We start from the raw sequence: 17,505 nt of genomic DNA, 5'->3' as shown, positions 1-17,505 counted from the left end.
ATCAAGAGGATTTTTTTCTTGTTTTTCTCAGCCCATTGGTTTTGTTCTCTCTTCATTCTCAGTTGGAGATAAGTGGATCAACTACATTTCCTTCTGTGGGCTCCGAACGTACGCAGAGTTGGAAGGAAAACTGGTCACTGAGCTCATCTATGTCCACAGCAAGCTGCTGATTGCCGATGACAACACGGTCATAATTGGTGAGCAGGGATTCTGCCCTTAGCTTCTGCCCCCTGCCCGGTGCAGGCTGCAATGCCGCATGCTTCTCTGCTTTGGGAGTTCTTCCTTATGAAATACTTTGCTGTTAAAATAAAAACGCAGAAATTCATCAGGAGGGTAGGTAGGAGGGAAAGAAGGATTTGGAAAGCTGTCATTTAATTTGTTTTTCTGAAACGGCTTTAAATCCCCGTGTAGCAGTTATGAGAATCCCAGTGCAGGGAATATTGTCCATCTGTCTTGTATCAGGCTCGGCTCTAGCAGGAGGACTTGTGAGACTTGTCATCTGTTCCTTAAAGAACAGAATGTGCCGTGAAATTTGGACGATTTGGACAACATGTGTCATTTATCAGCTCCTAGTCTCCTAGGAGTGGGGAATAGGTTATAACAAGTAAGAGAGAGCATTTCATCTCTCTCTGTTACCATATTTATTATGAGACTGTGAAGCAAAGACAAGAGACCTCAGGCTCTGAATAGCAGCACATTGCAACAGAAAAGCAGAATTTGAGCCTGTTGCTTTAACAAAACCCTTTCTGATCTGTTACATCGGCAAGGAGAACCCTGCCAAAGAACAGTTTCATAGCAGATTTTGCAAGAGTCAAAACGCTCCCCTCCTTCAGATCAGCAGCTCAGCCCTCGCCTGAGATGGCTCCTGGTTAGTTTGCTTTCCGTGCCCTCCCATGCTCATGAAGTAGCATTGACCTTTCTCCCTCTTCAAAAATAAGCAGGATTAACTAAGTCCAGCCCTCCACCTTCCCAGGAGGGGCCGTTCCCTCGGTGCTGTCTTTGTGCTTTATCGCTTACATCACCGCTGCCTGTTCCCTCCCAGGCTCTGCCAACATCAACGACCGCAGCATGCTGGGCAAGCGGGACAGCGAAATAGCCATCATTGTGCAGGACACTGAGACCGTGCCCTCGGTGATGGACGGGGAGGAGTACAGTGCCGGGCGCTTCGCCCAGTCCCTCCGGCTGCGCTGCTTCAGGTGGGGCACGGGGACCCGGCCAGGGTCAGGCTCAAAAGCAGAGAAATCCAACAAGCTGCTGCTGTGTCGGATTGAGCACTGCTGGGCCTGGCTCTAGCCCAGAGTTTGGCTGCTGCTTACCAGAGTTAGTCCTTCTCCTCCCATCCCTGCCCTCAGCTGGCAGCTTGACTTACAGAGCATTTTGCTCAGGGAGTTCTCTAGGAAAGCTTGTAAATAAGACAGCGATGTTTTCCTCCGGATGCTGTTTTCACACTGTCTCAATTTCGGGTGGCGGTGTCTCTTTCTAATGAAAGTTTGCTCACTCAGAGCAACCATCTGGCTGACAACACGGGTGGTTTTTCATTAAGACCTCTTTCCTTTTCCTTTCTCCCCCCAAATATTTCCCATCTGGACAGTTACCGCGCAGAAGGAAGGCAGAAAATCAGGCAGCAATAAGGCTGAGGGACCGTGGCAGCAGGAAGGCACGCTGCCTTTTGGCAAGTCCCAGGGGCACTTGGGGACTTGCGCATTTGGGACAAATACCTTTCCTGGCGTTCCCAAGAGAGGGAGTGCCAGGGCTTGGCCTGAGCAGGCATCGATCCCTTCCCCTTCTTGTCTCAGGGTTGTCCTTGGCGGCTCCGATCTCAATCCAGACCACCAGGATCCCGTCTGCGAACGGTTCTTCAAGGAGGTGTGGATCTCCACGGCAGCTCGCAATGCCACCATCTTTGATAAGGTGATCACTTGTCCCATTGCAGGAGGGAGGGCTGGGGCAGCGGGGCCAGCTCCTGGAGTCGGTCAGATGTTCTGAATGAATGAACGGCATCATTAAAATGGGATAGCTGGGAACAAGAAACTGGAGCATCCTCACATCGCTCCAGTGTGCTTACTGCTAGTTGGCCATCTCCAAGATGTTTTTTAAACCACTGCCATCCAGAGGAATGTGTGTTCAGTGTTTTTATCTTTCTCAGGAAGTCTGTCTCGCTGTATTTCCCCACAATGACCTGCCACTTCTTCTCTCTGTTCCTCTCAGGTGTTTCGATGCCTTCCCAGTGACCAGGTGAACAATTTAGCCCAGCTGCGTGACTTCATCAACAAACCAATATTAGCAAATGATGATCCTGTGAAAGCAGCTGAGGAATTAAAAAAGATTCGCGGGTTTCTGGTACAGTTCCCCTTCCGTTTCCTGGAGGAAGAGTACTTGCTTCCCTCCGTTGGAACAAAGGAGTCTATGGTACCCATGGAGGTTTGGACTTAAGGAGATGCAGACTGCTTTACCTTTTAAAGTCTGGTTCTCTAGAGACAAGCTGATGAACAATATGTGATTTCTGAAAGCTGTTCATTGCTAAGGGAAGCAAAAAAGATCTCCACCAAGCTAATGTGCCTTTCTCAAGGATCTTGGTGGAGGAACTTCAAGCAAATCAACACTAGAAGGGAGAGGAGCAGAAAGACTTGGAATTTATGACAAATAAGAAGCTTCATCTCTGAAGGAGTTACTTCTTAAGACACGTTCTGAGCACCTAAAGGATGCATGCCACTTCCTAGGACAGGGAACAAATCCTAACTGCTGTTGTTACTACTGCCAGCTGTGTGCTGTGGTCGTGCTGTGGGAGCCTCCTCAGGCTCTGGGGCACCTCATGGCAGCTCAGCAGAGATCCTCACCTCACCTTGGGCACCACTGGAGCCCTCTGAGCAGCTCTGTCACTGCAGGATGTGCTGCCCAACCGTCACTGCTTGCCAAGCGTGGATGTTGCATCTCTTAGTTGGATACATACAAACAATCTGTTGTCGGAATCAGTATTTTGGTCTCTTCTCCCCTCTAGGGGAGGAAAAATACTGTTTTTCCTGTGGCTAGAGCAATCAGCATTCCTATGTGCAACATGGTGCTGCGTGGGTGCTGGCAAAGGGCAGTCTCCATGGAGCTGAAGGTGCTAGCAATCGGCAGCTCTCTGGCCTTTACAGAAATACAGTGCATCACTTTGTTTAAAAGGCACATGAAGGCTTTTTCCAGGCTTTAAACTAAAGCCTTAGGTCTCTGGAGCTGAAGGCAGATGAGGCACTGAGTGTGACAGGGAACAGTTACTCGTAAGCTAGCATGAGCCAAGCTGAACACTATGCTCCGCATATTTTACTCATGCAATTGTATCACATTCTATAGGCAGACCTTTCCATTCCTTTTTTGCTCCCTATTTAAAATAAGGGAGAGGCCATGAAGCAGAGGTGAAGTGTCAGCGAGCTGTGCTCAGACTGAGCAGACGCATCACTCTGTAAATGGGGTAAATGCAAGGGAAGGGCAGAATTCAGCAAAACCTGTTCTCTGATCTTTGTTATTGGACCAGTTGCAGTCCTGAGCCCAGTTGTTCAGGACACATTCTCCCAGGTAAAACTCAGTTCCCAAGCTATTTTGCATCTCGCAGTGCAGCGAAGCAGCGATTTGATCCAGCATCCCTGAGCAAAACACTGCATCTCCTGGGCTAGGATATGGCCCGGCAGGTGCCAGCACAGTCTCTGTGCCATCCTCCATCCTGCAACAAGCTGTGCTTCCTAATTTCATGCCCAGTCCCAGATGCAGCCTTGGGAGATGAGCTTCCTGTGTCAAACACTAAGAGCGCGCTGCTGGAAATGCTCAGCAAGAGCTGCAGAGGTGGGAGGCTCAGCTCCTGTGCTGCACAAGGGCTGGGACTCAGTGAGATGTGACCCATGTTGCTCCACATGCCCAAAGCTGCTCAGTCAAAAACCCAGGTGATCTGTTTTTTAATTTAGTTCATTGGCAAGTTTCTTTTTACTTTTCTTAGCTCTTCCAACAATCTCACCTGTTTTTAACTGAAAAGAATTACAGTGGTCGCCCAACTATTCCCAGCCATGTGGCTGGCATCACATTCTTGCTGATTGTCTTCCCTGTTTTCAGAACTGTAAATAGGCATCGGGTCACTCTGCACAGCATTGCTTGCACAAGGAGTGAACACCAACATTCCCCGGGCAAATCACATTTCAGCCACATCCTGCAGTTCCCTCTGGTTTACACTCTTGTTTTGTAGATGGAATTGCCAGTTTCTCCTTTCTGTTTGGTGAACCTGTGGTCTGATCAGCCAGGTGGAAGTGCATGTGCCATAGTTTCATGATAATCTTTGGTCCAAGGGGCTGATGCTTTTGGCCAGCATGCTGCTTGCAGATAACTATGTTCTCTTGTTTTTTAACCTTAAAAAAAAAAAAAAAAAAAAAAAAAAAAAACCGGGGGCCCCCCCCCCAGAGCCAACGCAAGGTGCCATGCATCAACTGTCGGCAATCAGAAGAGATCAAAGGTGTCTTGTTATCCCCTGTCAGTGCTGGTTCAGAGCTTTTATCTCTTGAGGTGTTTTTAGCTGATTTAGTTGGAACAAAGCTGCTAGCTTCAAACAGTGACAGCTTGTCAGAGCCATTGCAAGTCACAGAGATCGGTAGTCATAGTTGAAAAGGCTCAACCCCCTCCACCCGTACGCATGAAACTTGAAGAAATGTAAGACTGTCATCTTCCAAGTGCTCTTATTGTCCCCGTCCTCTTATTAGCAAAGATTGTTATAATCATTAATTATATTGTCTTTAAGGTGGAAGCAAACTATTTGGGCTTCATGGCTATTGGTGTTAGTGGAGAACAGCTCTGCACACCTGAGCAATGAAGTACACTCCACTTGTCCTTACCCTGGGGCCGTTACTGGCCATGCCCGGGCTCTGCAGCTCTGCTCAGAGACAGCTGGAGCTTTATTTCTTATATTAAGAACCCCATGAGGTTGAAGACCTTGAGATAGTCCATTTCTGCAACTGAACAATCACTACTTCTTACGCCTTAGTGCCAGAGAGGTTTGGCTTTTCAGACCCTCCAGCTGCAAAGGATTGCTCGCAGATACACAATGCTGTAACATGGGATGTGGGTTCAAGCACTAGCAAGCCCGGAAACGTGCACTGTTTCTTGTGGCATTTATTCATTAGAACTGAATGAAAGGAGAGATGTTTCTCCCAGGCTTAAGCTTCATTTTGCAGCGTAACCAAGTACGACGCTTTTTATTATTTTTTTAATTTATTCCTTAATAGATGCCACTTTGGGAACTCACACTCCTTATCGTATCTCCATGATTTTTAAAAAAATATTCTAATATTTAAATATATATATATATATATTGTTGAATGGATGTTGGACTGGATAAATGTTTCACGGTAGAATTGACGCATGGTTTAAAAACTGAGGGATAAGATGCCATCTTCTGCTAACAATGTTGCTAACAATAAGGTCAGAGACACCCCGTGCTTTGGCTGCTGGTGTCAGCTTGCAGCTGGGAGGCAGCATCTCTGTGCTGGGACTTGTCTGCAGCTGGCCAATGCGTTCACGGAGGCACCAGGCTAGCAAGACCTCAGCGTGGGTTTTTCCAGGCCGACAGTGATGGTGCACAATGCCGTTGTTCCTTAAATCCACGCACAATCAGACTCAGGCTTGGTGTGCTGTTATCATTGCAGTGGAACAGTGCCTTCTTGCACTTGTTGCTAGAACAGCCTGGGGTTTGCAGTCTATGGCCAGCAGCTGCGTCTGTGGTCCACAAGAAGCTATCTGGATGGTCCTTTAAATGAATGCTTCCCTCTCCTCCTGCTGGATGTGCAGACCCCAATCCCACTGCCCTGGCCTGGCCCCCCATTGCTGCTGGAAGGGACGCTGCGGGAGTCGTGGATGCTTCAATGTGTGCTCGTGCTTTGTGGCACTCATTCTGCAAAGGGTCCCCAGGGGGCACTCCGTGCTGCACAGCTGGAGTCCTGCCGGGAGCGGGGTGGGGTTGAAACCAGGATCATCACGCTGTGCCTGTGAATCCAAGTGGAACGCACACAGGCTACATCAGACCACTCAATGCAATGATCCTGCGTGGGTTTTTCTTTCTTTCTTTTTTTTTTTTTTTTTTTTCCTGCCTGCCTTCTTGTTGTAATTTCGAGTCTTTGATTTTTCTGTTTTTCACGTCCTGGTGTTCTCTCCTAGATGTAAATAATTCTGATGTACTGACTTTTTCCTGACACTCGGGAAAAGAGAAGAACAGTGTCGAAAGTCACAGTTCCTGGAATGTTTTTTTTCTATATCGTGTCTCTGGCTAAACCCATCCCCAACACGAGCGCTCCCACATCCCTGCCTCCATCAACACCCACTATCCCTTCTGTGAAGGCTGCTGGAACCCAGTTTGTACCCTTGTTTCTGCTGATTATTGCTTTCCTCTCCACTCTGTGTATGGTAAATGAATGTGTATTAAAGGACTGAAAATACAGCGGAGCATCATGTGCTGAAACACTTGGCTTCAGTCTCATTCTTGCTTGTTTTGGGGACTGCAGCCACATCCTGCTCGTGGGGCACAGAGCAGCAGGGCCTGGATGGGTCTGAGTCATCGGGGTTTTCCCAGGAGAGAGAATGTGCTGAAGTAGAACCACGCAGGAAGAGAACACTAGACTTCCTGAAATAAAGAAATAATTCCATTTTAATGATCCCAAGGCATTATGAGAAGTGCAGACAGAAACGGTCTTTCTCCACAATGGCATGAACTTGGGACTGTCCCTTTTAACTTTGAGTAAAGGAGATTCAGCGCTGGGAGAGCAAAAAGCGAATTGCTGCTGACCTCCAAGGGAAAAGGGATGAATAAAGCATCAGTGGCATTTCCAAGCTCTCCTGCAAACTGAAAACATTAACTTCTGTTTCTTAGGTTTCTCTATCACATGTGCAGGCACACAGGTGCTTTTACTGGGCACACAGCTTCATCCCCGTCCACTAGCCCATTAAAATACACATACAAGCGAATAACCCTCTAAAAATCAATCTGTTTTTATTTCTCTGCAATTACCCCAGCTCTTCAGATGTTCGAGTACATCTCTGTAGCGCTGATGCAGTGGAGCGAGGGCTGTAAGAGCCAGAATCCCACCAGCAGTGTGAGTGAAATGCTCAATTTTTGTTTTATTGGAAAAATTAGAAGTGACAGTTTCAAAATTGGTTCCGCTGCTCTGATTGATTACTCAGAATATTTCACTCAAAATGATTATGGCAAGGCTTTCTGCTGAGGCTCGTGGCTGGGATGGAAATTAATTTGGAAAGGGGGGGTGGGAAGTTCTTGAAAAAGAAGAAATTATTCTGCAAGGGAAACAGTTTATACCCAGGATCAATGATGAGTGATATTCAGCCCGATCTTGATAATTAAACACCCTGCAAGCTATCACTGGAGGACAAAGGGGAGGCAGCCGGTGTTATCAGGGCTTTGCAGGTTTGTTATCTGAGTTAGTGGTGCCCAGAGGAAGTAGGAGCGGTTTGCAAGGTGCTCGGAGGCCCTGCCGACACCTTCCCATGCAGAGCTGCCCTGAGCCAAGCTGTGTGGTTGGATAAGGGACCGCAGTGCTGGGCTGCAAGTCCTGAGCCAGGAGGAACCGCCAAGGAATGCGGTGGTCGCTGCAGGGCTTGGGCACCCACGAGTGCACCAAAACAGGCAGACAAGTGCTTGCAGTTGATATTCTCCTTGCTAGGTTGGCATCCTTATCTTGTTCTCTGGTCCAGTGCACACTAAAGAGCCCCAGCCAGGCCTCGACAGAGCTGCAAGCTGCAGCGTGCTTGCTGTATGTCTGAGACACAAATGTAACACACACATTTCAGGAGAGGATTCAGTCTGTTTGCCCAGCATGCATTTTTTAATTTTGATCTGAAGGATATGTGTGAGACCTCAAATGTCAGGGCTTCCTTGCATTTTAGGATTTCACATTTTAGGCACGCTCCCCTCTCAGGAAGGTAGATGGCTCATGAATCAAATACAAAGCCCTGTAACCTCAGAAACATGAACTAGGTACACTGCGTGGAATTGATCTGAGACACAGAAATGGCTTTGTTTGTGTGGAAAAGCCCCACTTTGGCAATATCAGAAGTGGAGAACTACAGAAAGGAAGGCACAGCAGACAGAGGATGCATGTCCTCCAACATCTCATGCCCTTTACATAGATGAACCCCATATGCTCTAGGATTGCACTGGCCAGCACATGCTGAGTTGAAGGAAGGTAGTTCAGCAACAGAATTGCATAATACAAATGCAATGCACCTGTTCATTCATTCACTAAGGAATTTAAGCTGTTCTTCCTTGGGGCCACACTAAAGCATGGCTTCAGGGGTAGGTCACTTCTAAGTAACGCTCACCCTCCCTCCTCTTGTGCGCCCTGCAGCCCGAGTGAGAGCAGGGGATGAAACCTTAAAAATCAGGGCTGGAGAAAGACGGTTCGCAGCGCACCCACGCCCTTCCTGGCAGCCAGGGCTGGGTGCCTGCTATCCTCTAGAGGGTGCTGCGGGCTCACCCAGCCCGAATCCCGGCACGGCTCTGCCGCAGGTGAGCGATGCCGTCCGTGAGCTGGGGTGGGTCCCACCGCCTGTGGGTCCTGCAGCCACAGCACTGCAGGAGGAGGAGGGTGCCCTCAGCTCCATCACCCATCGGCATCCTCCTCCGTGCCCCTGGCTTGCCACCTATCCTCTCCCCAGCGCCTGCAGGACAGCGAGCCTTTTCTTCTCCCTCTCTCTTTTGCCCTTTTCCCCTGAACGCAGCCACACCAAGCCTTTTTAAAATGAAATACTTCATGCACCTTCCTTGTTTGGGCTTAAATATGTTCCCTGCCTAAAATGTGGCTCCCAGGAGGCTGTATTAGCTCTCAAATGGCTCGCTGCAATGCATCTCTCTGCTGTGTTTCCTTGCAGGCCATATCTGTATGACATCAATTGTGCTGGGTAAGAATGCTTACAAACCTATTTCCTGCTGCAGGATGATCACATTATACACAATTACACACTCTAGGAATTTCTCCTGAGATCCAGATGGGTACAGTCTGGAGTGGCTGAGGAGCCAGCGCGTGTGTGGAATAATGAATCATTCATTCAAGCTGACACGTCAGCATCAAGCTCTTGGGTTGCACGAGCATGTGTTGCACTGCACTCGCTGCTTGTTACCCTAAAAAAGCTTGAATCATCTAAATCATTCCAAATTTGGGTTCCACTGGGTCTGCGCACTCTCTGTGTCTTGTCATTTCATTATTATTCTTTTTACCATATCAGAAAGATTTATGCAGCAATTACTCAAAATGCATCAGCAGTGCAGGTCTCCCCAAGCTGAGACGTGCTGTTTCAAGCAGAAACTTTGTTCAGTAGAATCAAAATCTGTTTGTCACCGTCCACGTGGCTCCTGCTCCTTGCAAGGCAGACTGCAAGCACAGAGCCAGTATCTAGCACTGCGATGGGCAGGAATCTCACGTAGATTTTTTTATTTTATTCGTCCACTGTTGAGTTCCTCTTGGAAAGCTGTGTGTTGTAGTGTAGCGTGAAGGACGTGTCTCACATATGGAGATGATAAAATTCCCAGTGAGGAGCACAAAGCCCATGGGCTGTGCCGACCTTCTCGCTCTTCCAGGGGAGCAGCCCAGTGCATGGCACGATGTCAAAGGCTTCCACGGGCTTCACATACATTTTATTCACTGTTTAATCACTTTCTGCCAGCTCAAAATGCTGGAGCATACTTGTTAGCTAAAGATTTCCTTGTAAGGAGCTGGTGGCAGATTAAACTGACTGTGCCGAAGCTGTCACTCACGTTTCCAATCTTTTACAGCTGGTAAAGCTCTGGCAGGATGTAACTGAGAGGACGTGTGGAGGGAGCAGTCTCCTGTGACCATGCAGATCACTTCTGCTTCACCTTTGGGTCCTTTGAATTTACCTTTGGTTTCCCCTATCCTCCCAAAGATTGTAGTCTCAGTCTTGTTTTCATAAGGCTAAGACTTTTGCTTTCTTGTTGCTTCCTAAATAAGAACTAAAATTCACATATAGATGTGTGGTTCCAGGACTTGCAGAAATGTTGACTATGGTGAGATTTGGGATGTAAATGAAGCAAACCAGCTCCATCCCCCTCACCATGGTAACACTGAGACACCTGGAAGAACCCTGCTTTTTGAATAGGCCAGGGACTTCTCCTTTGGCTTATGATCGTAAGTCTGCAAAAAGAAGTTAGTGTGGACTTTAGTGGAACACAGCCCTTTGCTAGATTTCTAATTTCACCCATTTCCCTGTCCATCTTGTGGACAAAACCGAAGTGAACGTTTTACAATGCTACATGAAACAATGCCGTTTTCATCCTATAAACTTATTCCTTTCTGATGAAATTGTTGTTGCTTTTCTTAGTTTTACTGTGTTTAATCTCAGCATTGGTATTAGGCTGATGTGCTCATTTTGCTCCCAAACTGCTTATTGTCCTGCAATGCCAGAACCTGAATCAGTATAAGGCGATACTGGTAAAGGCAAATGTGGCTGTTTTGCATGCTTGGAAGAAGCTGTTGTCTTACAGGTTTTTTCATTGTTTTTAATAGGTAATTTTAGGCCAGCTGCATCTCAACTCTTACACTACCTGATGTTATGGACAGAAAAGAGAGAATCAAAGCTGAAAGAGAGCCAGAGCATTTCAGGAGCCCAAATCCTATTTTCCAAAAGCAATGTGGCTTTCAGCAGTCTGACAGCCATCAACTTGCAGCCAGACTTGCTCTTAACACTCAGTTTTGCAGAGGAACAGCCTAATTCCCCCTTCAACAAACAGCCTGTGTCAGCTACACCGCTTGCAGAACTCACACTTTGCAGTGTATGTCATTTAGGTTTGTGACTGCTCATAAATCACTAAGTCCACCACCTGCCTATGCAGAGGACCGCGGATTTTCTTTTGGGATATGTCTTACTAACTTCCTAATTTATTGAGTAAAGCACTGAATTCTCCTGTGACAGCTAAATAACCCAGAGATGTTTTGCAGAGAGCAAGCATCCAGGTGAGGAGCTGTGGGTTGGAGGCGTTTATCTCCATGGAGGTGTGTGCAGCTTGCTGTTGTCTTAAGGCTTGAGGATCTCACCATGGGCTCACCTCCCCTACTGACCACCGGCCCAGAGACCTCTGCTGCTGCTGCTCACCAGCAAATCCAGCCTCGTGTCTTCCACACAACCCCACTGCACAGTGCTTTGGACTCACGTCACATAGGCTGTGTCTCACTCCTGCTCAGCTCCCTGGCTGTGAGAGCCTGATTCTGTGCCCACAGCAGTCACCCAGCACTTTGTGGTGGATTTGGTCTGTTCTCCCTTCATCAGTCAAGGCACATGCAGGGATTGATCCCTGTTTATTTTATTCATGTATCAGTTGTTTTACAGCAGCACCTCTGACTTCATTTTATGCTGGGCTGTCATTTATGCCAGGTAAGGGAAATTGTATGTTTTTGGCACACAGGACTCTTTCTCTTCCAGATATTATTTCCCTGCATTCAGTGCATACTGTCTGTGCTGTTATAAGCCAAGTGGTGTATAACAGATGGCAGGGAGCAAGTCAGTTGGGGCAATACACATTCATCACTGCCTGCTTTCAAAGGGCCCACCTTGGAGCCATAGGACAGGCAGTGATGCCGTACCCTCAGTGCAAGACACGAACTGAGAAGCACAAACTTTTGAAACCCTGAGATTATTTAAGTATGTACTGTCACTTTTAAATATCTCTCCTTTAATATGCTGTCTGGTTTGAGTCTGTAGGAGCCACAATTTCAAAGGAAATTTTCCAATTCATCCTTCCTACTCCAACACTGGTGCACAGGGGAACGGGGCTCAGACACATCTGCTTCTTGGGACTGATCTGCATTCATTATGAAGGCTTGTCTGAGTGTCCCAGAATCCTCTTGCTATTTTGTTTCTAGCTGATGGTTTCTTGCTGTGACACATTTCTCAGAGCCCAGGCTGTGGGCTCAGACCAGTTATGGGTTTCTCCCAGCTGGAACAGAGATAAAGCTGCTCCTTTTTGCTCTCCTGACTGAAGATGGAGTCATAGAATCATAGAATGGCTTGGATTGGAACGGACATTAAAGCCCACCCAGTCCTAACCCCCTGCTATGGGCTGGCTGCCCCCACCAGCTCAGGCTGCCCAGGGCCCACCCACGGCCTTGGGAACCTCCAAAGATGGGGCAACCACAGCTCTGGGCAGCAGTGCCAGGGCCTCACTGCCCTCTCAGTGAAGAATTTCCCCCTAACACCCTACATCTCCCCTCTTTTAGTTGAAAGCCATTTCCCCCTGTCCTATCACTACCAGGCAGTGTAAACAGCCTTAGCAGTCCAGATGGAGCCTCACGAGGGCAGAGCAGAGGGGGACAATCCCCTCCCTGCCTGCTGCCACCTCTCTAGTTGCCCTTCTGGGCTGCAGCGCACACCGCTGGCTCACGTCAAATCATTCCACATCTTTCACAGACTCTCATTTTCAAAACCACCTCATTTCCTGCCTGCCATTTCAGTGATTTTTCGTTTCTTAGAAATCACGTGTTGACGCTACGATCGACTTATCTAACTACACCTGTTTCCTCTCATTTTGTGTAATCCCAAGCTGCCCCAGCTGCTGACCTGCCTTTCCCGACTGCCCGGCCTCTGCTGGCCAGGGAGTGCTGCAGAGATTCTACCCTTCTGCCTTTGCATGGTTTTGCCTCTTGTTACTACCCAATGTTTGTGTTTCGAAGACTTTTTCCCTGCTACAATCTCCTGTAGCCTGCTTGCCTGTTTCATGGCTCGCTGGAGGTATCTCTTGGTGACACAGGCTTCCAGGCCCTTGAGGGGCCATATTTGCGTTAACTGCGTTAGTCATTAGGCCACGTTCGTGATGAGGAGATGCCACAGCCATGTTGGCTGGGCTCCTCACCGGCTCTTCACACTCCCAGAGACTTTTCTGTCTGTAGGTGGTGGTAATGCCTTTAGCTGGGACTGGTAGGAGGGAAGGCTGTTCCATATTGCAGGCTGGAAAAGGCTTTCAGAGGGGCACAGAACTGATGTCGAAGGCAGTCTGCTGCTTTCTGTGATGGCCTGTCAGTCAGAATACCCAAACTGCAGGATCCCCTGGGCCTGAAGGCAGCCTGGAGCCACCCTCCTGCAGTGTGCTGTGGAAGAACTTCCACACACAAAGTCTGGGCACAACTGTATATTTACACACGTAGAGTCTTTTCTGACAGGGTGAAGCAATAGTTGTGGGAGCTCTGACGGTGATTTTGTGTTTCAGCAAGCCAGAATGTCTGATGTCTTTGAAATCCTCCATCCATTTCTTGAAAGCACAGCATGTCTTGCCTGTAGTGAACATTTGGGTTATCTTTTTTAAGCGTTTCCCTGTTATGACAGGACCTGGAAACTCTTCCTTTTTTTTAAAGCCATTTTCATCTAATTCCAGGAGCGGTGCTTTCATAGACTACCACATCTCCATACAGGCATGAGGAAGTAAACATGTCTGAGAGAACCTCCACATAAAGCACCAGCAACTGGCCCAGGCCCTGTCTTCCTACTCAGAAACAGCGTTAAGCACTACTAAGTTGATTGCTTTAAGTTGCTTTAAGTACCTCCAGTTGTTTTCTGACTGGCTTCTGCTTTGGTCGTTGACTATGAGTGGGAAGCCTGAAAAATCAGACTTCAAAACTCTGTTCTGCAGCTTAACCTTTTTTTTCTTGTACATAAAAGATTTTTTTGTTGTTTCGCAGAGCAAAACAGTTAGTATTCAACATGCTTGCAAAAAAGCAGAATCACTTTGTGTTGTGGCTCTACCTCTTTACCTCCTTTGCGAAACAATGCTTTTCACAAGCCATGGGGAAGACATCAATCATTAAAATGAAATTAAAATCTGGAAAAGTAAGTATGCCAGGAAGGATTTGGGCCCAGATTGCCTCTGGCCTGCAGGTACCAGCTCCCTGGCACCCTGCACATGTGGGACCTTCACTACGAACACCTTTGCTAACTGCGATGTGCAGCTCCAGCCTTGTAACCCCCTTGCTAAGGAGAGATACGAACCCTACCCACACCTCAGGACAGATTAACATTAAGGAAAAAAAAAACCCTCACTGATCCTGAAATGTGTCTTAATTAACTCCCAGCAATTTGCATTTGACAAAAGATAAAGCCAGTTTCTCTTGTTCAACTGATCTGTGTTTAATGCCAGATAGGGGTGGCTTCAGGTCAGGTGTTTCCCAGGCCTAGGGCTGTCTTTGGTCTGCAAGACAAGCCAAGATAGAAGAGGGAAAGTGAATCTAAACGCCGTTTGTCTCAGGATAGCTCAGATCCAGATTGATCAGAAAAAACAACAACAAAAAAATCACATATCAGGAGACTAAATAATTTTGATAAAAGGAATTTGGAAAGGAAGTAGCACCCATGGACAGGATTGCAAAGGCAGCATTCAGGAGCAGAGCTGTTTGTGCTGCACTGAGTGGGCTCTGGAGCATTCCCTTCTGAATCAGGGGATGCGGCTCCCTCGCTGCATACAGGTGCTATCCTTGAGATCTCGGTAAAAAAGGGAGAAATTAGTATTCCTCTGTAGGGCTATGGGAACATGGTTTGCTAGTGGCAAGGCTGCGTTAGGTTTTTGGCTATCAGTGCAAAAATAGGATTTTGATTGCTTCCTTAGCGTGTACAACTGGCACATTTTGAATGACTATAAAAGATCTGATGCCCTCCCAAAGAGGAGGGCTCCCTTGGATGTTTATTTCTTCACAGAAGAGGCAGAAATGAAAGAGGTTAATTGACAAGATAAAGTCCTATAGCACTGGTGAGCTCTCAAACAGCAACACGGCGATGCACTGACCACATAAACAAGGTGTTATGCTATACCAGGCTAACTGCTTAAGTGAGGAAGTGATTAACTATTTAGAGGATTTTTTTGTGTGTGTATAGCAATAGGAAAAATCCTAACAGCAGGGTGCACACACAAAGTCCTGCCCAGCTCCCAGGATGCAGTGGAAAAACACTTCTTTCCCCAGAGGAACCCGTATCAGTAAAAGAAGGACGAGCAATCGTCCTGAATCGGTTAAAGTGCATTTGGGAAGATCAATAGATGCAGGTAGGACACGTGTAGCCATTTATTTCTAACACAGCTGCATGTTATCAACTTAACTTAAAACCCAACTATTATGGGTTTCACAGTATTAATTTTTCAACATCCTCCATTCGGTTTGGGCAATTGAACTACCACACTACATGGGCAGACACTGGGGTAACACCACCTGGGTTCGGGGGATCAGAAAAATGATGTTGTCACCAGCCGTGGGGACGAGTGGTCAGGGAATGACTGGGAATTTGTGGCCCACGTAGGCTGGTGGAATAAATCACGCGATAGGTCCCAAAACAGGACCCAGCCAAGTTTTCATGTTTGCTGCGTTCCTTTTTTCTCTTCACTTTTAGAGAAGGATCCAAAACATGGAGCACCTGAAGCTCTTGCTAATCAGACAAGGCCTCACATGTCATTTAGACTTAGTAATTCCACATATAACCCCATAACATAACAGCAGGGAAACTGCTAGGTGATTATATTTAATTTTATGCAGAGGTCAAATGAACAGGATAGTTTATTCGTGAGCCAATGCCCTTTAATGAATAAATCAAAATCACTGACTTGACATTAGCCCCGCACTGCCAACAGGTGAGCTTTGTTTGGCTCATTAAGGTGCTCACTGACCAAGGCTGGGGACTGCTACCTGTAGGAAAAGCTGATATTGTCACATGTCTCCATCTTCCAAACGGGGGTGAAATGACAAAAGCAACACCTTGCCACCATACGGTCCCAGTTTCTGCAATGCTGTGCACGAGGTAGAGCAGGAGCTCGAGGAACTGCGTTAGTAGGACATGTGCCCCCAGCTCCTGCTCTGTACAGCAATGGGACCACGTGTGAGACACAACGGGACCCTGCCACTGTCACCGGGGGCATGTCAGGTGGAAGAGCAATTTTGTGTTCAACTGACTCATAGCAAAACATTTTGGGCTGATTCAACAGAGTGCTCTGCTTCCCGTTGTAATGACTCCAATCGCAAGGTTTTGTTTGGATGCTCCTGGCAGAAAGAGCATATACAGAGAGGCATAAAAAAAAAGTAACATTTGGAAACTTAATTTTCTATATAAAAAGCTTCCTGCAGCCTGCGCCCTCACCAGGCCTCTCTATTTGCTACCACTCACTGATAGTGAGTTATTGGTATGGAAGGGTTCTCTGCGTTATTGCCTTCTTGACAGACAGAGGATAGACTGTAATTACATCACAACTTAGCTCGGGGCTTTGCATGCATGCAGAGGGTCAGGGCAATCTGTCTGTTTGCAGGACTGGAGCACAAATTCATTTTTTATTTATTTTCTAAAAATCTTCACGTGTTTCAAAAATCATACCTTACGTTCTTGGGCGGGAAGCACATCAGAGAACAGCAGAGTTTATTTTATTTGCTTTACCATTTTGACTTTTGAAATGCAGTCAAGGACTGCTCACTGCACAAGACATCGAGAATCTGTGGGTTGGACGAATGGAATGAAGCCATCCACACTGTGGCCCCATACACCTCACCTGCACCAGGCTTTGCTTCCCAACCCAAATCTCCCACTGCTGCTCTCTCTGCAATTAACTGCGATTGTTTTCAGTGCACAAAGCGCATCTCCAACGCAAAGCATAAGAAAACCCCATCCGCCTGCCAGTTGACTCATGTGTAGGGTTTCCGCTTCCCAGTTCTGCATATTGCGAGATCCTGACATGAGCCGGGGAGAGCTGATGTTGTCAGCACAGCTCCCATACGGTTTGCTCAAAGGCAACAGATTTTTTATACATATATATTTATACATGGCACCTGGGTTGGCAGAAACTACATCCGAAAAAGGGAAACAGGGAAAACACTCAGTGCTGAGTCTACTTAGTGAGGTGTGGAGGGGTTTTGGCCATTGTTTGGTCTGGAGGAGGCTCAGGGGAGTCCTTATGGCTCTGTGTACAGCTCCATGAGAGCAGGTTGTGGTGAGGTAGGAGTAGGCCTCTGCTTCCCGGTAACAGTGATAGGCAAAGGGGTGATGGCCTCAAGTTGTGCCAGGGGAGGTTCAGTTTGGGTATTAGGAAACATTTCTTCTCAGAAAGAGCCATCAGGCATAGGTACAGCCTGCCCAGGGAGCGGCGGAGTCACTGTCCCTGGAGGTGCTCAAGGAGAGGGCAGATGTAGTACTTAAGGGCATGGTTTAGCGGGCAACGTTGGTAGCAGGTGGACAGTTGGACTAGATGATCTTAGAGGTCTTTTCTGACCTTGATGACTCTAGGAATTCTAAATGGTGGGTCTTGGCCAAACGCAACGCGTTGACTCAGCTGGTGGCTGGGGACAGCTCAGGTTGGGGTCAGCTTGGGGTGCGGATGCGACGCCTGCCTCGGCCCCGGGGTGCTGCTGCCCACAGAGCCCTACAGGGCCGGGCAGCGGCAGCCGAACCCCGGCACCGCGCACCGCGCCCGGGCCCACGCAGACAAAGGGCCGCGCGAGCCCCACGCGTGGC

The 17,505-nt window shown here is 47.7% G+C and overlaps 1 protein-coding gene across 4 annotated transcripts in view; it reads left to right on the top strand.

Moving 5' to 3' along the window:
- The window catches only part of PLD1 (phospholipase D1), a 48,338-nt gene extending 41,866 nt beyond the window's left edge, over nucleotides 1–6,472 (top strand). For 3 of the 4 annotated variants that reach the window (XM_021395055.1, XM_021395054.1, XM_021395056.1), the window contains 4 exons: nucleotides 63–197; nucleotides 1,043–1,196; nucleotides 1,797–1,911; nucleotides 2,209–2,433. In XM_021395055.1, coding sequence (XP_021250730.1) covers nucleotides 63–197; nucleotides 1,043–1,196; nucleotides 1,797–1,911; nucleotides 2,209–2,433 — 629 coding nt within the window. Of the gene's footprint in view, nucleotides 1–62; nucleotides 198–1,042; nucleotides 1,197–1,796; nucleotides 1,912–2,208 lie in introns of all 4 variants that reach the window. The other variant, XM_021395057.1, reaches the window with a different exon arrangement.

Source organism: Numida meleagris, chromosome 4, assembly GCF_002078875.1.
Source record: "Numida meleagris isolate 19003 breed g44 Domestic line chromosome 4, NumMel1.0, whole genome shotgun sequence".
Lineage (NCBI taxonomy): Eukaryota > Metazoa > Chordata > Aves > Galliformes > Numididae > Numida > Numida meleagris.
The sequence above is the reverse complement of the archived record's forward strand: the minus strand, read 5'-3'. Positions and strand labels throughout refer to the sequence as shown.